Source organism: Protopterus annectens, chromosome 2.part0, assembly GCF_019279795.1.
Source record: "Protopterus annectens isolate FY-2018-M chromosome 2.part0, PAN1.0, whole genome shotgun sequence".
Lineage (NCBI taxonomy): Eukaryota > Metazoa > Chordata > Ceratodontiformes > Protopteridae > Protopterus > Protopterus annectens.
In genome coordinates this window covers 1,005,900,958-1,005,922,890 of record NC_056728.1, presented here as the reverse complement: position 1 = coordinate 1,005,922,890, position 21,933 = coordinate 1,005,900,958, and the positions used below count along the sequence as shown (strand labels likewise).

General features: G+C 39.2%; 1 protein-coding gene across 13 annotated transcripts in view; it reads right to left on the bottom strand.

Annotated features, from left to right (window-relative positions):
* LOC122793337 (PDZ and LIM domain protein 5-like) overlaps positions 1–21,933 on the bottom strand; it is a 2,364,325-nt gene that overhangs the window by 2,185,425 nt on the left and 156,967 nt on the right. For 10 of the 13 annotated variants that reach the window (XM_044061255.1, XM_044061265.1, XM_044061264.1 and 7 more), the window contains exons 1-2: positions 7,134–7,239; positions 6,295–6,437 (exon numbers count right to left, since the gene is read on the bottom strand). In XM_044061255.1, coding sequence (XP_043917190.1) covers positions 6,295–6,390 — 96 coding nt within the window. In that variant the 5' untranslated portion in view covers positions 6,391–6,437; positions 7,134–7,239. Of the gene's footprint in view, positions 1–6,294; positions 6,438–6,954; positions 7,048–7,133; positions 7,240–21,933 lie in introns of those variants that run through there. The other 3 variants (XM_044061257.1, XM_044061258.1, XM_044061256.1) reach the window with 3 other exon arrangements.

The window sequence follows — 21,933 nt, the reverse complement described above, 5'->3', positions numbered from 1 at the left end:
AATTCTGTGCTGGTTATATGACTAGAAAATCAAATGTACACATTTATGAACATACATCAGTACAGAATGAAAACCTGAAAACTGTTTATTTGTTACAAAAGCTGAAACTGGCATTTAAGGAGGTTATTTAAACAATTTATTAGATTGTAGACAGTGCCACTGACAAATATATAGTTAAATTCTAACAGAAAGCCAGGATTAAGTAACAAATTTTAATTTTAAAATGAAAGTTGTATATATAGTTTCATATGTGCAAATCATGTTTTAATTATGTATTTTCAATCATTTTATTGAAGCCTTGGGTCATGTAATTTTATAGTAAGATGTTTGTGTTTTATAAATCATTAGTATGAAGTTCCAGGTATAAGGGACAGAAGCACTTACTAACTAGTTGTTTTTGGAATAAAATCCTGTTGTGGAAAGAAGCTCCTGACTGCCATATTTTGATAACATGTTAAAAGTATTGGACTGCAACTATGTCATATGCATTTGTGAATCTATTGCCCTGACACCCAGAGTAGCTGATGTACAGACTAAACTTTCCCCTCAAACCTATCAAGTGCCATACCTTCTGTGCCTGACATTAACAATGTAAGTGCAGGGGAAAATGCCTGACCCTTTATGGGATACTTGACAACTGTAACAGGTTCTGCCACCAGGTTTTGCTCCTCATACACTTTATAAAACCGGTAGCTCCAAAAATGAAAAAAAGCCAGCACCCTGGAGAATCTGAATATAATGATTTATTTTAAACTAGACAGTTGATATTAATCAACAAATCTGCATAAGTTGGAACCATTATCTAACAGCAGGAATTTGATTAATATCATCAACAACCATTGGAACATACTCAATTCGCACCCCCTTTTGGAGGATTATTTAGGGGAACAATGCTATTTTTCATATAGAAAGGGTAAATCACCGAGTTCTCACTTTTCCCATTATAAAAGAACAAACCCAAGGGATGACAACCTTACACAAAGGACACTCACAGGAGATAAACTTACTGGCATTTACCCTTGTGGCCACTGTAGCTTTTGCAGCTACATTTTTAAGACCACTAGCTTCACCAGCAAAAACACAGGACAAATATTCAACATTGAATTCTTTGGTAATTGCAGTTCAGACTGGATAGTCTACCTAGCCACATGCACCTGTCAGGCCTTTTACATTGGCCAAACATCTAGACAGTTTCGTATCAGAATTTCAGAACATTTAGGGGATATCAGGAACCAGAGAATAACCAATGCGCTCTACAGACACACAACCAAACATTCCACTGCCAAATTTTCATTTACCATCATTGATCGCATCATTGGTAACCGAACCTTCAAGGTAGGGTGGCATGACATTCTTAACAAAAAAGAAAGGAGGTGGATAATAAAACTTGGGAGGCTTTTTTCCCCAGGACTAAATGACAAATTATGACTTTCTAGCATTTACTAGTCAGTCCAACTATTTTGTGCAATTGTCAATGTTACTTTATTGTATGTGTAACCATTTTATTCACCATTCCTTTCCAGTAACTCCATCATTACGTTCATTTCATTTGCATTTTTTATGCTATATATATATATATATATATTAACAATTTGATTTTGCATTATTATGCTATACATACAAACATTAACCTGACATTTTTGAATAGATGTCTATCAGTCTTTATATTTGAAATGTGATTATTTGTGATAATTTATTATAACTTCTTTTTGCTTTTTTCAACCACAGGAAATGATGTCATGAATCTAATTGGTTGAAGCTATATAAGACTCTGACCCAGTTACCTTTCTATGTACTACAGATTCTCCAGGGTGCTGGCTTTTTTTCATTTTTGGAGCTACCGTACTTGCTTGCCTGGCACCAGCCTAACTTGCTAGCTATCTCCTCATACTGCACTTTATAAAACCGGTCAGGTTATTTAGCAAAAGATGACAGGAGGCCAGGTTCCTCTTCTATTTCAGTAAAAATGTTGCAGACTGAGTCTGTAAATGGAGATATGACTAGAACATTAGGCTGATCTAGTTTCAGTTAGAGTATGAAGTATTTTTTTTTCAGACCATTTAAATGCTCTTTTAAGTTAAATTTACTGCCAAAAGACACATAACATTGTCTTTATAATCAGAGGACAACGAACTATTAGCACGTTTATCATATTCCATAGCAAAGGATATTCCGTAAGAATATGGAAAGCTCACAGTCTTCCTAGTCACCCTCACTTTCTGCTGAGGAGGATGTGGGTTCCCCTCCATTTTTCTTCTCTGTGGCTTTCCAAAAAGAAGCTGGTTTTCTTTATTTTTAATCTGAAGCTGGAAGTAGCTTATCACGCCAAGTCAGCATGCTTCTGCACTACACATTAGTAGATTAAGAACACAGGTGCCACTGATGCTCAGACAATGTGTGTCTGACAGCTGTATCTCTAGCAACCGGAACGCTGGCATCTTCTCCCTAGCAGAAAAGGCTGGTTCCTGTTCAAACATCTGCCTAATTGGTACTTGGCCCACAAGACTCTGGAAGGGAGTAAGAGAAACATCTGCAGTCTCACCAACATCAACATAACATCTGAATCCTGTAGGAACAAACTAATAATGTACTTTATTTATATTTTCATAGCCATCCATCCACAAACCCTGTTCACATTTTTACACATAGGATCAGTGTCATTTCAACAGCGGCAATAGTGTAGACCCTAGGTTTACACCGCCGGGTGGCTAGCCCTGCCGTAGCTACTTTAAAAAAATAAACTAATTACTAACATGTCATACATTGGAGTACAGATAGGAGAGAACAAGACATCAACTTCATCTTGTACTCTTACGATGTATAACCAGGCTAGATGCAGACTGCCACGTTTAAAAGAACAAGTGTGGCACTGTTTCCCCACCACCACTATCACCAAAAAGAGGGAAAGATAAAATAATTTATTTGCAGATTTTCCTTCGAGACAGACCAGAAGCACAAATGCCTTGATATGTATCGTGTTTGCACTTTTTCTGAGGCAGCAGTTATTCTTTCTTTAAAGGGCCGGATGGTGACACCTGGACAGAATAGGCGGTCAACAGAATAACTATGAACTATACGTTAGTCAAAATATCATCAGGAGTTCAAAATACAATGAGAAAAATTTTAGAAGAAAAGCTGTGTTTCTTCTGCAAAAAAGAAATGACAACCTTGACCTGGAACAGAATGGAGGGGCATGCCAATCACACATGGTAATGAACAACGAACAGGCCTCCAATATTCTGGTATGAAAGACGTTAGTTCTTATGACCAAAGACAAAAAAAGATGACCAATTTCTCAGAGTAGGGTGGTAAGAGTAATGTAGGGGAGATTCTGACAATTCTAACGGTTTGTCTACTGAAAACAGTAGTTCTTGGTATCGTGTTTCATATGCAGCAAACAGAAGTGATAGCTGAGTGATGGTTTACAACTTCCATCAATGAAGTGGTAGCGGTAAACAGCACAGAAGGATAGGTGGGGAATGGACTGGATAGCCCCTGGTACAAAGGTTGTTTTCTGTTTCTGATCCCAGTGACCAAGGTGCAGGAACAGATGCAAAAGCTAGACAAATATCCAGTTGGGAAAAGCAAAGTGACCAGTGTCTGACTTCCCAAGGAAGGCTGGGGATTACAGACAGCATTAATGTGACAACTAATAACAAGTGTGGCTTGTGAAACAGAGGTACTATAAACTTGTTTGACTGCTAATAAGAACAGGAGGGGACAAAAATTTTTCCCGTCTCCCCAAGGCAAAAAGACATGTTGCTGTATGTAGTTTCCTCCTTCAGTTATTATGGGGCCCCTCCAATCACAGCGCAAGAGATTAGGTTAGTGACCTGCTGTTGTCATGTCTTCATGGCATTAACCTGGCACCTCCGGTATCAGGATCAACATGGAGAAGAAACACAGCAGCAATCAAACAGATGGGTCAAAACAGACAATGGCCTTGAAATGTTGGGGCAAAAATAATAAATACATACAAAACTGAAAAAGTAAATAAAACATATGAAAAGTAAATAAAACACAGAACTTAAAAGAGTGCACAACTGCATATTCCAGATCAAAGAACCACAAATGCATACCAGGTATACCTAAAATCTCACAATAAGTAAAGAATTATGGTGTGAATACTATAATAAACCAACTCAACACAGCGAAGAGCAGTTGTAACAAGTCCAACTAAATGCTTAAGTCTCGTGCAGTTTTTCACTGCTACAGCAAGCTCTACTGTGCTAACAACACCATACAGTCTGAAGGTTCGGACATTATTCTAGAAATAAAGGAAACTACTGCAGCAAATTGAGAAGACAAAACAGTCAAGTTACAAATGTTTTTAACTGGAAAGGAGAACACTGAAATCATGAGAACGTGGCATAAATCTGAAAGCTCTGAATCATACACCATGGATGACTGCATGTTTAAATTTTACTTAATTTCAAAAACAAAAATACTGTAAAGTTACCATGGAACATACGCTAGGGACACACACAGGTTTTTAAGTACTAAAGACTCAATAGGACAACTTCACAATCACGGTAGACCTGACTGAATATATGGCCCTACTAACATTACCTTAGGTTTCTTTGTGCATCACTATTATAAATTTAAGCCAAAATGAACTAATATACTTCTTTCATACACTTACAATCCACTTTGTCATCGGCCAGAAATCACATAGATGTAGACAAGAGGTACTTCTACAATTTGTCAGTGGATCAGAAATTTGGCAAAGTTAGCCAGCAGCCCAGCTATCATGTTTACAGCCATTAAGTGTATATGTTAAATAACTTAAAAAATGAATCTGCAGAAAGCTTTACAAAGACTACATCTATTGCTATACAGTAATTCACTTGGCTACAAGAAAAATAAACCGATATATATTATTTGGCCTACAGAGTGTATGTGAATTAAAGTACATTGGAGATTCATTATGAGGCATACTATACAGAGGGAATGCCTTTATCTAGAACACAGATTTTTTTTCTCTTACATTGCCCCACATCCACATAGTATCAAACATGAACCCTTCAGCTCTCTCACACTCCTTTAACTCTAATTTATGCTTCCTTATCTCATTTTGTCATCCCCTCACTTACAACATCTCATTCACAATACCTCCACCTTCTCTTCACATCTCTCACACTTTTCTCCTTTGTAGTCCTCTTCCTCTTCATGCCTCTCTCACCATTTCTCAGTCTTCTCCATGGTATCCTTTCCTGCAACTATTCACACTCACCTCTCCAAATACCTTCACACCTCTCTATACAATGATATGCTGTTGTCTCTGTAGCATAAGCCATCTCAGTCATTTTGGCTACATCTTGGCCAGAAAACTCTGCTAAGCATAAGTCCATTATTCCATCCACGCTTTAACACTGTAAACTGTTTCTTGAAACTAAATGTTGTAGCATAGTTTTGCACCTGTAAATGTGCATATGTTTTTTAGCATATCCTTGTATCTGTAAATATGGTTTGTTCATTTTGTATGAGATTCTATTCACTCCAACTGTGCATGCAAGTGGTCCATTGAGATTAGTGCACTACCCCAGTAAATACAAACAAACAGATAGACAGATAGTCACGTAAGTGCACAAAACAGCACTTCCTTTGATGCATACTGTCATAAAATGCTCATTTTAATGCAACTGTTTTTGCCAACTGTATGTTCTAAACTTCTGCTATTCATGTTTCTCAACACAAGACTTTGCTATTTAAACCAGTGCGTTTTCAATGAATTATCACACACTACCATGCATAACCCCCCCCCCCCCCCACACACACACACACACACACACACACACACAAAACCATTTGGGACACTAGACAAGAAATGACTACTGGAACTTAAAAGGACAAGCATTCCCTAAACTACTAAACTAATCCAGCAAAAGGAAAGTGTCCATAACTTTGACTAGTATTTAATCCCAGCCCTTGTACATGTAAAGACATAAACTCAAACCGTGGGACTAGAATGTCTGGCCAACAAAAGGGTAGTATTTTTAGCATGCTGAACATTTCACACCTTCCATTTCAGACAGGGACCAGCTGTGTGAGCATGAGGGAAAGAAAAAGCATATAACATCAATCTTTTCTAGTGGTTTCTAAAAGAATGCAGTCCTCATCCAAGCCAACCTGACACCACAGGATATAAATCATAAAGAAGAGCCTATTACACTTATCACAAAGACTTCATTTCACACCTGCATGTCCTCTGCAGTTTTCACTACATCTTAGGGACACTGGTATGTGTGTGTGTTGGGGGAGTGGGATGTAAATACAGGGAAAAAAACTACTTACCCTGGAGATCGTCAGAGGCATGTTGAAGTCTTTGCCACCCTGCAGCCTGAATCCCCAAGGAGCTGATCCAACCAGAGATACGTTGTAATTGCTCATGTTGTCTGCTTTCTGATGTATGTTCCAAATCCCACAAACCAGCAAATCTAATAAGAAAATGAAAAAAAGAACTAAGTGTTCAAAAACATACTTGGAAAGCAAGTATTCAGCCATCTACGACCAGAACCCTCAGGAATAAATGTATGCATTTTTCCTCTGCACTCATTCTTAAGTTTTAGTACAAAAGCAACGTCTGCAGTATTTACATATAAACAATTTTTTACAAGACAAATACCAGAAGAATTAAAAATAAAAATTACCTAGACCACAAACCGCAGCGGAAGACACATTCCATGCTAAGCTAATCCTCTTATCAGTAACTATGCAAACAGAAGTATTGTACAGTACCTGACAATTAATATATGTCAATTTGTTAAATATACTTTAGATGCACAGACCATATCCATAAGGCATCAACTGAATTATTGGCTTTCATGAAAGTACTGCTAAAATTTCTAGATCTTGTAGTACAGTGCAAACAGTGTTTATTGCAGCTCAAACTACCTTTTAAACAGGAAAAAAAAATGAAAACTTAAGGAATAAAAGTAAACCAAAGAAAGTTACTCTTTTCAGAAGACTTAAGTACTTAGCAATGCAAGATGCAAGTCAGATGAGAGCTGATTATGTAAGCAGATTTAACAAGTTTCTTAGTAAGTCTCAGCAAACTTCCCCTTGTCTGCACGTAATCCACTGCCCAAAATCCAAAAGCTCTAGATTTCTCCTTTTTTTTTTTTTTTTTTTACCTGAGTCAATGACAGACCTTTACTCCAAACGCAGTATCAGGGTTACAGCAAGCACTGCAGAGCTTTGCCACTAGCTGAAATGCAACCCAAGGACAGCCTGATAGTTGCAGGGCAAGCTATTTATATAATAAAGCACTGCTGAAAGACTACACCGGCATGAGAGGACTCCGGCTCCAGATTACTTCATATGCAACATTTAAGGTGGAACTTTAGACTTTAGGGCACGACAAAATGAATCTAGAACCATTCTGCCCACTGTCAGCTTCAGAAACAATTGTTAAACAATAGCTACTGCGACCCTTGACACCTAACATTATACATTTCAAGACACACAGGCCTTAAATGCTGCAAAATGCTTTACTTGCAAATGTCTTACCTTGTGATTAAATTCAAGCACCATGACATCACTTAGCTTCACACACATATACAAAAAAAAAAAAACACATACACAGATAACCTATGCTAAAAATCAAGGACAGACACAAACACACGCTATATTAAACTGCACATGTAGATGTCATACATTAAAAATCAGACGCACATATGGTTAGGATTGGGGATGACATACATTAGTACGGTGGGCAAAGGTAATTTATGCTAACACAGGAAATTGTAAATCTTCTAAACAACTGGACACAGTCTCTCCTCCACAGTCTAGTAATTCCCTCTTTGAGCAGGAAATATTGTTCACAGCACGTGCTTATACACACAAAGATTATAAAAAATGTACAAAACTGTACATTTCTTGATAAAAGTTTTTTTTCCTTCTGTCTTACAGAACCAAGTGCACCAAAACAGTTAACTGAACAAAAGGAAAAACATACAGAGTACCTTTTTTTCCAGATGTCCCAGATCCCCCACAAACAGAACAATTATTTTCGAAACAATCCAATATTTTCTTTCTTCATTAGCAGGAATCAAAGGCTGTAGGATATTTTTTTTAATTTTTATTTATTTTATTTATCATTTGTTGACCGGGAAAGTCTGACTAGGTTCCACAGAGCCTGTTTTCAGCGAAGGCCCGGAGAGAAATGCCCCAGATGCATGTCTTTGGAATGTGGGAGGAAACCGGAGTACCCGGAGGAAACCCACACGAACACAGGGAGAACATGCAAACTCCACACAGAAGGCACCCCAGCCGAGAATCGAACCGGAGAACCTCTTGCTGTGAGGTGACAATGTTAACCACTGCGCTACCCAATATGAATGTTCTTATATAAAAAGAGCGTCTCCCCTCTGGATTCCTCCAGAGGAAGACATGCATGTCTTCTCTAACTCTCTCTCACTGCAGCCTAACACCTGTAACTGATATCCCAGGCAACCATTTCCCTCTTTGAGAGGCCAACCTCTTTGGTTTAGTTTGGTTTGGTTGGCCCATTAGCCCTCTTCCTTATACACCACTTAAATGCAAAATTAGATATATTCACTTAACAGCGAAGAAATCCTCTCTTCCCGATACAAAACGGTATCCGACCACATAAAACATCAATTCTGTGTACAACCTCTGCAGACACAACTTACATCAGTTTTACAACAGCTCTGCTTATATACATTTACACTATTTTTCATCATCCTGAGACACCACTTTACTGAGCACTACCACATTATTACATGGGTCCCATTCCTTTCTCCTACTGTTTGGAATACCAAACTTTATTGCGACCAGCATTTTATACTGAAATGTGAAGAATTCAAAACATGTCAGGGGCTGGTTGTCTAAGATCACGATAAAGTAAGGAGTGGGATTTTGTACTTTCCCAGTTGTAATGCAACCTCGAAACTGGTGCATATAACTTGTAGAGGGAGTGAGGGGTGCAGAAGGGCTTGCCCCTGCATAAAATGTTTAAACTTTTGCTTTTTCGATTTTTTTTGTGTTGATCTTGTGTGATTGAGCTATTGAGATTTGAACATTTGTGTGTTCCAATATTTTAAAACAGAATCTGTTTATACATACAAGTCAAAATCAACCATCAACCTATTTTCCTAGAGAGTTAAATTATTCACCATTCTTCGCAACTCCATGTTTTTATTTATTCATTCGTTTTTATGATACATGCTTTGTCCCAACAAATTTTCAGTCCTTTTTAGGTGTTGTGATCTGACTCACTATTTTCTCATACATACTTCATGCAACTCAGAATTCTTCGGCTATTCTTTTTCCATTACACTCGTTTTGCAGCCCCATTTCTTCTGTAATTTATGTATGTTCTTGCTGAAAGTCGTGAGTATGACAATTGCTGTTTAGACATGACAATTATGTTACTCAGCGTGTAATTTGCAATAACGGATGATTTTTAATGAGTTAAACCTGTTTGCTGTTGAATAAAAGCAATGATCTACCTTGGACACTAATCAGAGTAGTTGACAACTACTCTGAATGTTACCCTCCTACAAATGCGCTCAGAAATCTGACACACAGCTGTAAGGTACCATTGTAGCCTTTAGTTTGTTTGTTTGGTTAGGTTACCAGGGTAATTTGAATAATCCCAAGGGACCCATTTCAGCCACTTCCTAGAAGACTGTCAAAGGTTTAAAACATATATAAATTAAAAATAACATTGAAAAATTATATACGACGAAGTAATGTACAAGTCTTAAGATAACCTACACATACAGCAATATACAGACTATCGCACATAGTAGCAAAGGTCCGACAGCGAAGGGGAATGAATGAGAGAAATGTTATACAAGTTTGAAAGGCAGAACTCTCGACTTTCATTTTACAACACTAGAATTCACAAAGTATGAAATGGCAGACATACTTTAAAATACTATTGAAGTTAACAATCTGGTCCACCCACCCCCACTCTCTCTACTTCTTCACCCTACTCCCCACCCACTAACTCCTCTACCCCCTCTTCCACACAAACTCTATCCTCATCTCCACCACCCCATAATTCCCCCCCTCCTGACTGCACCCTCTTCTCATTAAATCCCATACCTACATCTACTATAAAGAAACTCCTTCAGAAATTGAAACCATGTACCAATGCTCCTGATAATATCCCTTCTTACTTTCTCAGTATAGCTGCTGATACTCTTGCCTACCCCATTAGCATCTTAATAAACCGCTCCCTACAAGAATGCACAGTTCCCCAAATCTGGAAACAAGCCTTTATTATACCTCTACTCAAAGGTGGTAACAATAATAACATTACTAATTTCTGTCCCATAGCCATCCTGTCCCCCATTTCAAAAATCCTAGAAAAATGTGTCCAACTTCAACTTCTTCCTCACCTCCTAGACAACCATCTTATAACTCCCACACAGCACGGTTTCAGACCCAATCATAGCACTATGACTGCCCTCCTCTCCTTCCTTGAAATTGTAAACAAAGCCCGTGACTCTGGACAAATTGTTTCCACCTTACTTCTTGACCTCTCCAAAGCCTTCGATACTATCTCACACAGCCTGCTCTTAACTAAACTCTCCAAACTTTACCTATCTTCCTCCTCTTTGAACTGGTTCTCTAGTTACCTATCTAACAGAAATCAAGCTGTAAAATGGAAAAAAGCCACCTCCTCTTTCCTTAGTACCCCTACAGGAGTTCCACAAGGCTCCATACTGGGTCCTCTTCTCTTCAATATTTTTATTAACGACTTCCACAAATCGATCCCACTCTCTAGCATCATCCAATATGCAGATGATTCAACCATCATCTGTTCTGCCTCTTCTATCGCTACACTACAAAAACTCACTCAAGATGCCTTCTCTTCCACAGAGCAATGGATGCTAAGTAATCATCTAGCTCTCAATGCTACCAAGACCAAACTAATGTTATTTACTCCTTCTAAAGTCACTCCTCCCAACATGAATACATTCTTAATTACTAGTCAAAACAACTCACCTCTTGAAATAGTGTCAGAGACCAAACTACTTGGGGTCCAAATAGACAACCAACTTAAATTTAACTCCCACCTGCAAATAAACATCAAAAAAACACATCAAAAACTTGGCATGCTTTATAGACAGAATGCCTACCTCACATCTGCTACTAAAATTACTCTCTCTACTTCCTTCCTTATCCCCTCCCTTCTCTATGGCGCCCCACTACTAACTAATCTCCAGTCCTTTTTTAAAAAACAGCTTACCTCCTGCTATAACAAAATCGCAAAATTCGCCACCAGCCATAAGTCCTCCACTCACCACTGTTTATCCCTCCATAAACTAAAATGGCTAGAACTTCCCAATCAACTAACTTACACTCAACTAACTCTAGCCCATAAGCTTATTCTAAACCCCTCCCTCTGTCCCTCCCTTTCCTCTGCCTTTAAAATGCACCTACCTAACAGAGTTCTAAGGTCAAATAATCAAAATCTACTAGAAGTGCACAAACCTATTCATCCCCCAGGCAAAAACCTTCTTTCCTTCAGCCTCGCTCGTCTATGGAACTTTCTACCTCCACTCATCCGCACCACCTCGAACCACTCTACCTTCAAAAAGTCTCTTTTCTTACATCTAGCATCACAGTGGGAATGCTCTTGCTCCCACCCTACATAACTAACACTACCTAATATCCTTCAGTACCATATCCTACTTTTATTTAGTTTACTTTGTTTGTTCTCTAATCTGTATTAATGTTTACATTTGTTCTACTACTAGTATGTCTCTTCTCAAAGTATTTACTGTTATTACTGATATTCCATAATTGATAAGTATTACTCTTAGTCTGCCTTCATACTATTAATAACTGTCTGTACCTACATTGTCACTGTCAAATGTTGAATGTACATTTTGTTTTGGAGCTTTTCTCCCCAGGACTCCATTGAAAACGGGTTATTTATGGCCCAATGGACTATCCTGGTAAACCAACTGCAATAAATAAATAAATAAATAAATAAATAAATTATACATTTAGACTAAAAGGGAGGGTTGGTGAAGAAGTGGAATGGGATGAACAGAAAGTTGTAAAGGAGGGAAGTCTCAAAGAGAAACAGGATCATGGGAGTCATTCTTTAAGATGAAATGATATCCTGAGTGAATGCGATCTGGTGTGGATAGTTGGAAAGGTCAGACCTGAACTCAACTCTAAAAAAAAAAAAAAAAAAAAAAAAAAAACTATTGGAATGAGAGTTTTTGAGCCAAGACAGGGTACTTTCACTATAATTACATACTAAGCAACTTCATTTTCATGTTTAAACAGCATCTAGTAGAGCCAGTGTTTTAAAACAGCAACACTGAATGGGATATGGGGGTTAATGACATGGCTGTGGTTGCCCACACCAAAACCTTTTGTGAGAGCTCTGAACACAGTCCCACCCCCACCCCCCATCATTTAAGTCTTTGTTCTCTGATGGAAGAATCAAGGCACTGAAAGCAAAGAGTGCAGTTTGTGCACCTCTATCTTGCATGAAGATTTGGTTTGTAGTAAGGATGTTATCCATTTCTACAGTAGGAGGCTTGTTCATATACAACTTTCTGTAGTAGTTTTGCAAGGTGATAAGTAAGAAGCTTGGACAGTATTCTGAGGTACTGTGGAAGGAAGTGGTTTTAGGAAGAGGGAAGATGAAGGTTCTTTCCAGGTGGATGGAATATTGTCTTGACATATGGAAAAGGCAAAGAGGTGGCAGAGTGAGTTTTACATACGTTTAGAACAAAGTCTGCAGATTGTCACAGTCAGGATTATCATGGATAGTGTGCTTTAAGGCAGTCCATCTAAGATGAAATGGAGGATGAAGACATGGGTTGCAACAAAAAGTAGTTGAGGTGGCTAGGTCGGGACATAAATGGGAGTGCTGATCATACCTCTCAACCTCTTAGTGCAAAGCCAAAAAACATTTGGGGGAGGCAAAGGGCCAAAAATAGGGACGGATTTTAAATATTGCTCATATAAACTTAAGTTGCTGGAATAGTAAGTGTTGTATTATTATGTATTTTTGTACGGCTAGGAAGTCTGAAACTCAAATGTCAGTCATTATTTAGTATTACTTAATGGCTTCAATTCTCTGATTTGCCAGAAAAACCACAAATTTTATGAGCAAATTACCAAACATATGAGGTGAAAATCTGGACATTTTGCAAAAGTCTGCACAGTTAAGAGCCATGGTGCTGACAGTGACCTTATCTGACGTCTTCAGGACACAGGCATGGAATGTATCACTTAATAGTTCTCCCTAAAATTTTGTTGAGTTAATTCACAAATTTCAAAGAAGTATGAGTATGCATCTGTATGTGTAGTATGGAACAGAAACCATGGCAAGGCTAGCCACCCAGTGGTGTAAACACAGACTCTAGACAATTGTCATTGTAACCCTGATCCCATGTGCACAAAGTGGGGAAAAAAGTGGTTGTAGACAGATTAATGGATAACAGAAGAGATGCAAGGGATTTTTTATTTTAGTGGTTTTTGTCCTTTTTAGGGGGGGGGGGTCATTTTTCTAAGGTTTTTATAACATTGTGAGGAAAACACTGAATAACCACTTTTACAATTTATTCCAGAAAGATTTCTTTATTTTAATAGCTGAATCAGACAAGAGGTCATCAAATCTTCTCTGACAGACTTTTTATACCTATAGTGTGGAGAAAGTATTTGTATGTGCAGAATTACGCAAAATATTTGTGAACTCATCAGGAGTCTAAGCTACAAAAGAAAGAGGACTGCTCATAACAGAGTACATTGTTCATCTTTGGATCATTTTTCTTAGAAGGGACAGAAAAGATGGTATTTTTAAGGCTTTTCTGAAGACTATTTGAAAGTTCTTTGCACAGTGGTTGATAAGGTAAGGTGGAAGAAACTGGATGGAGTGGATTTTGGAGTGTTTATTAGTAATGGTTAGGTGCAGAAAAGACTGTTTATTAAATCTGATTTTGATTTATTAAATTTAATTTGACTGATGGCACCAGAATGAAAAGGTTTTAATGGCTGCAGTAAAATGTGAACCAAACAAATAAAATCTTCCTTATTCTCGAAACGGAGTTTCTTTTTTTTTTCAAAGATAGTCCCTAGAAGGAGATAAACTCCTAGATGGAGTTTCTCCCCAAGGAACAGGTCTCAAAGCACTCCTCAATACATCTTCACAAACCAACAGGAGTGGTTCTCTCATTCTCTCAGAGGACATCTGAAGACACATGATGTGGCTGAAGGGACAACACCAAAAGGATTCAGAGACAAAAGTAAAAAATATGCACTGTGGAAGGATTTCCTCAAAGGAAACTTATCTGCCCAACTTTTGACAGCAATAAAAGTTAAGATTTTGATGCCCAGATTGCTGATTTTCTCCCTTGGGAGCCTGTGTCTTCAGCAATCTAGGCACACATGGAAAAAGACTGAAGGTTTTGAAAGACAGACCAACTGTTATATCCTTGACAAGATGATCCACATAGCTTAGTCTTCTGCATAGGATATGAATTCCTACAATGATGTCACATTTGGGGGAGGCACTTGAAACAATGACACAGAGAGAGAGATGGCCAACTGACCGCATGATCTTTCTGGGAAAACAAAAAAAGTCATCCTACAAGAGGCTTTCTGAACATCGACCTTCTTCCTGGGTGGTCCCTTCCACTGCCAAGATGATATGACTAGTAATGACATCTGCATAGGAAAGCACTGTCATCTATCTAAAGAAGACCAGAGATTATCCTCCTTCCTCTCAAAGATTAGAGGTGTTGGGTAAGACTCCTTTACCTGATTCTACTACGGCTGCATCTACACTTACTGCACTAACCAGTACAGTCCTGCTGGCCACCCCTAGATAAAAAAAAAAAAAAAAAAAAAAAAACTCTCTCATATGCTAGGTGGTGGATGAAATGAGTTAGTCACTGGTAGAGCTGCCAGATGGGCAGGTTAAACATAAATTGCAATCGCAGATAGCAGCTGCGTCATCAGTAGCCAACCTCACCTTGAGACTTGTCTAAAACTCCGTTAATGGTGCGGTTCAGGTGGCACTGCTGTATACCGGAGAAAAACAATGGTACCCTAAATCGGAATGATTCTTTAACAACCCTCCCCAGCCCTAGTCTCTCCCCTTGCGGAACATCTCACCCCATTAAAACAATGTACCAAGAAAATAGGTGTTAAAAGACCCACTCAGGATGTCTCACCAGACTAGAAAGGACTACATTATTACTCTGGTTTCTTTTTAGTACCCATAAAGATACTTCAGGCCATTTTTAGATTTGAGCAGCTTAAATGGATGTATCCATATGGTAAATTTTCAAATGGCCATAGTGCAGCTGATCCTTCTGTATCTGTATGAAGGAAACTGTATGCACTCTTTGGATGTCTAAAGACAACTACATTCACATCATGATTAACAATATATCTAGGAGGTTTATAAACTTCCAGGTAGCAGCCAGGCATTACCAATACTACATTCTTCCATTTGGTCTCACATCAGTCTACAGGATGTTCACCAAACACATCTGTGGTTGCATCAAACTAGGGAGTGCTAATGGCAGAAAGTGTTTCTTCACCTGGATGACCAACTCCTAACTTTCCCGCACAGACCATATTAATATCTACTTAACAGTCTTCACAGACTCTTTCAGTTTTTGGTGACTACAGTGAGCAAGTCCCATTTGGAACCCTTTCAAATGCAGACTTTTTACAGGTCAGGGTTTTTTTTTTTTTTGTTTTTTCAGGTTTACCTCAGCACACTATTCTGCAGGTCTATTCTTCCCACAGAAAAGATACTACCATTGCCAATGTCATGAATTACTGTCAGACCATGATAGCATACTTCCATAAAAGGGTCTTGGGAATGATGGCAGCAACCATTTACATAGTTTCCTTTGCAAGATTGTGCATGGCAGTTCAGCAAACTCATAATACTACACATCAGGTTTTTCAGAGCTTGCATCTCACATCTCAGGTGGTGACTTCACATTGTAAATCTAACTCTGGGAAGTACACGCCAGGTCCCACCATTTCTATAGCACCCATCACCTAGATTCTTCTGCCCTTATAGTGGAAAGAGAATTGTCAAGGGCAGACTGTCTAATGCAACCAGAAATCAATGTGCAGATCAACATTTTGGATTTGGAAGCAGTCCTCCTCATCAGCCAAGCTGTTCAGGAACCACCTACTCCAATATGACAATGTGTTATAGCCATGCAAACTAACATGTGTGATATATAAGCAAACAGGGGAGAACAGACTCCTACATTCTCTTGAAATGCACTAAGGGTATAGAAACCTTCTTTGCCAACAAACCACATTTTAATTGTCAGACATATTCTTGGGGAAGCCAGTTCTCTTGCAGATGGTTCAGTTACTCCTTACAGATCCCTCACGTAATCTCTTAATTGCATCCTCACCCAAACCCAAATGCAACAATTTTTTCTCTCTCTCATCCTTTCTCTAGGGGAGTATCACAGAGATGCCGTCCTCCTGAAATGGCCACCAGGACTCCTTTACATTTCTCTCATTTCATTTTATCAGAAGTTCATTCACAAAGTCATGCAGAACAACTCCCAAGTTCATTCCCTTAATTTTATTTGGCCTGACAAGTTTGACTTCCATTGCTTAGGCCTCATCTTTTGAAGAAGCCTCTATTTGTGATTCCCTTCAGAGCCACAGGTTTGGTTTCCCCCTGCACAGGACTCATCCTCTAGAGAAATCTCATCTTCTGAGGCCCTTCAGATACACTTTGACCCAGGTCTTCAATAAAGCCTTACCCAGATTTCCACTCCATTTGACTAATCACATGGCTTCTCAAAGCCTAATAATGGTCAGGCACTCTCTTCATACCCTGCCACAGTAGTCCAAAAACTTCCTTTTGCAGTGTTAGGCCTCTAGGTAGAAAAGTGGACACTTTTTTCTGTTTCTGCTACATCAGGTGGTTTGATTCTTTTCAGGATTCCATTTCCTTCACTGCTCAACTGTTTTTCTCAGATTTCTGATACAGGATTTAGTTCAGGGGTGGGCAAACTTTTTGATTCGTGGGCCACATTGAGTTCTAACATTTGACAAAGGGGCCGGAACAGGAGCAGATAGATGGCATGCTTTGAAAACATCACCTCATTGGGGGAAAAATACACATCTTGGGATATGGAGAAAACATGTGCTTTAATTTCCAATGAAAATGAAGAAAAGCATTACAATAAAATCTCTGACTTCGAAATGAGTCTTTAAACACTGAAAATCAAATAAATGACCATTTTATTTTAAAGCACTGAAAGTTCTGTTATCCTTCAGGATATCACCATCACTCTCCTCCTGACTGTCTTTTTTTTCAAAAATGGTAGGAGATGCAGATGTACTTGTCCTGTTCCTTTTATTCAATTTGTTTCCCCGGTGCCAAAAGTCAACAACGACCAGTGCAAGGACGAAACAGTTGCAGCAAGTCAGTCTGTGAAGTGTTATATTTGATCTGCGCGCACTGTTTATTTTAACAACGTGCGTATCACGGAGACACACACATTTTAATGGGAGCAGTGTTGTTGGTCTTTTTTAGCCATTGCATCAAAGTCTGGAGTTAGTTTTGTTGTGGCAATTCTCAGGATGGATCTGAGGTGTAGGTCTGTTAACTTGGATCTGTGGCTGGCTTTGTTGATGTTCATGACGCTGAAGGTCTGTTCACACACGAAGGTAGAGCCGAACAAAGCCAACATCATCTGCGCTTTTCGCCTTAGATTTGGAAACGCGGCATCATTGAGTGAAGCATAGAAGTCATTTAGTTTCAGAGAGCTGAACTTCTCTTTTAAGGCAGGGTCGGACTGAAGGTCGATCAGTTCGAGCTGAAGCTCCTCTGGAGCTGTTTCGGGGTCTTGTGACAGAGGAAAGGCCACCAATTGAAGTGACTTGTCAATTTTGTCGAAATCCAAAAACCGACGGCAGAATTCTCCGTGCAGTGCATCCAGTGACTCACTGTATTTCTTTACTTTTGCTCCGGCCTCTTTCAGCGTGGCTAGTCTAGGAAAATGAGTGAATGACTTGTTCAAAATCTGCCTGGAGAATAAAGCCAGCTTGGATTTGAAGGCTTTCACGTTTGTGTACATGTCATGCACAAACTGCTCCTTCCCCTGCAGTTTCACGTTGAGCTAATTCAAGTGTGAAAATACGTCCGTAGCAAACGCAAAGTCACACATCCAGCTCTTGTTGCTCAGCTCAGGAAATTCATCAGTCTTCCCCTGCCGCTCCAAAAACATGCCAATCTCCTCTTTGAGCTCCCACACTCGTTGAAACACTTTGCCCAAACGCAACCAGCGGACACGGGAGTGATAAAGCAGGTCCTGGTGATCCGCATCAGTTTCCTCCAGGAACGCAATGAACTGACGGTGCTGAAGTCCACATGCATATGAAGTTGACGAGTTTAACCACAGGATTCACAACATGATTCAGCTGTAACACCGATTTACATAGAGATTCCTGGTGGATGATGCAGTGGAGGAAAATGACATCCTGGTCAGGGTTTTCATCTTTTACTTTATTCTGGATTCTCCTCAGCAGGCCAGCGTTTTTCCCATTAAATTGAAGATCCATCTGTGGTGACGTTATCAAGCTTACTCCAGGGAAGCTTCATGTTTTCGATGGCAGCAGACACCCGTTCAAGCAAGTCCTCTCCCAGTGTTTGTCCTTTCAGAAACTCCATTGTCAAAAACTCCTCCGTTATTTCAAAAGTTTTATTGATTCCTCGGATAAAAATGAGGAGCTGAGCAGTGTCTTTGACATCGTTGCTTTCATCCAGTGCTAAAGAATAAAAAGTGAATGACTTCGCCTTTTGTTTAATCTGCTGGTGATATCTTCATCTATTAGTTCCACACGGCGAGTCACTGTCCGCCGTGATAAACTGATTTTCTCAAATTTGTCTTTGGTCTCCGGGCACAAAATACCTGCTGTCTCTACCATACATTCTTTTAAAACTCGCCCTCAGACAGTGGTTTGCTGGCCTTTGCTATTTTGAATGAAAGCATAAAACTGGCCTTGGTACTTGACTCTTGAATGGCAGTTTGACGGTGAAAAAAACTTTGCTGAGCCTTCAAATTAGCTGCCACCTTCTCAGCAGCAGCTTCCTGTTCTTTTGTTGAGAGCTTGCTAGCATAATTAGCGTGCTTTGTGGCAAAGTGACGGCTAATATTATACTCTTTAAAAACCGCCACAGTTTCTTGGCATATCAGGCAAACAGCAGATGATCGGTGTTCAGTGAAAAAATATTTAGTTGTCCACTCCTTATTGAACACTCGACATTCTCTGTCCACTTTCCTTTTCTTGGGTCCTTTCATCTTCATAGAGGGGCGGTGGGTCAAAGGGTAAAGTGCAAACGTGGAGTAATAGGCCTATGCTTCACCTCAACAAAGCCAATATATCTAGAGTGCGCCATCTAGTGAGGAAACATCAGAATTGCAGGGGAAATAAAACATTAACAAGGTTAATTTATTAAATTTTTTCAAGTTTGGCGGGCCGAATCAAAACGTTTAATGGGCCGCATGTGGCCCCCGGGCCGTAGTTTGCCCATGCCTGATTTAGTTATTCCTCCATTATTTATATTACGTGGCTATTTGCAGTTGTGAACACTATTTCAACTACTGGTCATGAAAATCATTAAAACTACAGAAGGCATTTTTATTAAACACTTCCCTAATCAGACCTATCTAGGATCCTGTATATCTGTTGGATTTATATTTTGTGTAAGAAAATGTACTCTTCCTGCCTTTGAAGCAGCTGCAACTGTCTTAGAAAATGCTCTTTCAAGTTTCCATTACTTCAGCTAGAACGGTTTTGGAATTGCAAAGGTGTTTTTTTTTTTTTAAACACTTCTATCAGATTATCACTTAAGACACAGGCACACATACATTAGAAATAGAAAAGAAATTGAAAAGAAAAGAAACCAAATTAACATTTTTCCAAAAATTAAACGCAACAAGGCCTCACAATCTTTAGGCAATTTGGAACCTTTATTAAACTCAAAATAATATTTTCTGTAGTTACAGTCAATTACTCCCCTGACTATTCCTGACAGAGTACTCCATGATTAACATTTTTAAATCTGCCATCTCAAATAACATATTCCCTGTTACCTCATTCTTCCACATCACCTCTCCAACATTTGCTGTTTACCTGAGAAAAAAATCTTTGAAGTCTGCTAGGGGTATAAAACAAACCTTCTGGACTTTGCTGCAAACGTGGGAGCCTTGCATATGTCCTCCCATTGTTCCCTTGTAAAATGGCAAAAGACAGACTGGAAAAGATGATCTTTTCTAACCTCCTCTGATTGATTCTTATCGTTATCATGTAATATTTTGTATGTCCTACTAATTTTCCACTTTTTAACAGCAGCTTCTGCTCTAGATCCAACTAAAAACTCTGCTAGAGCAGGTCTTTCACTAAGGTCTCCCCTATTATCACTCTCTCTTTGTCTATACTCTGATATCAATCCCTGGTAGGGAAGGTAGTCTCTAGCTTGCATTCCAAATGTCTTCTTGGCCTTATTTCATGCTATTTCCTTTCCCTCAATATTTGCTCCCAATACTCTGGTTCCTTTGCCAGATTTATCCAGTAAACTCCAGCCCCTTCTTACCTATTTTCTGTACCTCTACTTGCAGTGATCCCTATCTCCATGCTGGCTTACTTTTTAGAATTCTTTCTTAACCTAGCTCACACCTATAAACCCAACAACCACAAGGGACATTTTAAGCTTAGCCATGCATCCTAAATCTCTGACAAGTTCTGGTAACCTTGATAAGTGTAAGCTAGGGTTTGGGAGATGAAACATTTACAGGCAAGTGCCTGGGAAATAAACCATTTACAGGCTGCCTGTGTCCATCAGACACAAATGCCAAACCAGGGATAAATTTCCTGCCCCCCTCAAGTTCCACTTGAATTAGGTTAAGGAGGCACTCTGCTTTACATGGTTTGGGGGCCTGTTCCAGAGAAGGTGTAGTCTTTTGAATACATACTTTCTCCTCAGCAGATCCTATTTATATCGCAGGCAAGGTTTAAGTCTTTAGAATGAGTAACTCCGATACTGTTTGTTTTGCAGATATGCAGGAGGGCCTTCAGGGTGGGTTCTGACATACCTTGTATGCCAGCTATAGATCTCCTCTTAACAGCCTTTAGGAGACAGAATACAACAATAGGGCTTTGAGGCGGTCTGTATAGGACATGTTACTTACACCCTGTATTCTTTTAGTGAGGAACCTCTGTGATGTGCCTGATTAGGCACATACCAAAGGGAGCACTGTACTTAATGACAGGTCTGATGAATGCTGAACACAGTGGCCTCCTTGGACCAAGATGCCATATCTTTCTTTAGAAGTTGCACAACATAGGAGGATTTCCTCACTACTGTAGACACATGATGGTCAAAGGCTAGATTACTGTCTGTGCATCCCAACGTCCCTAACTATTAAGTCAACTTTTAGGGAGTGTGTTGTAAATATGATAGCTACCTGGGTAGATGACTTCCCGAATAATACATTTATGCATTTCTTGGTATTTAGTTTTAGTCCATAACTCTGACACAATTTGTCTGTGACAGCCTTTCCTAAAGAACATTAATGTCAATGGGGGATTCTATGAATGCTCCTAATTTGCAATCATCTACAAATTTAGTTAGCCAAAGGCCCCTGACACTGGGCTTAACTTCAGAAAAGTAAATGTAAAAAAAAGAAGTGGTCCCAGGACCAATCCCGGAGGAACTACATTTGTAACTAGCCTCTTTGTAGGCATTGACTCCCAAATTCTAATTTCTTGGGTCCTGTATGTGAGCCAGCAGGCTAACCACTGGGTGACATAAGGGTGTATACTTAAACTCTAAGTTTGTCAACAATTCCCAAATGGAGAATTATGTCAAATGCCTTCAACAGGTCGAAGTGGGCAGTTTGAACCATTTTTTTTATTTTATTTTTATTTTTTTAT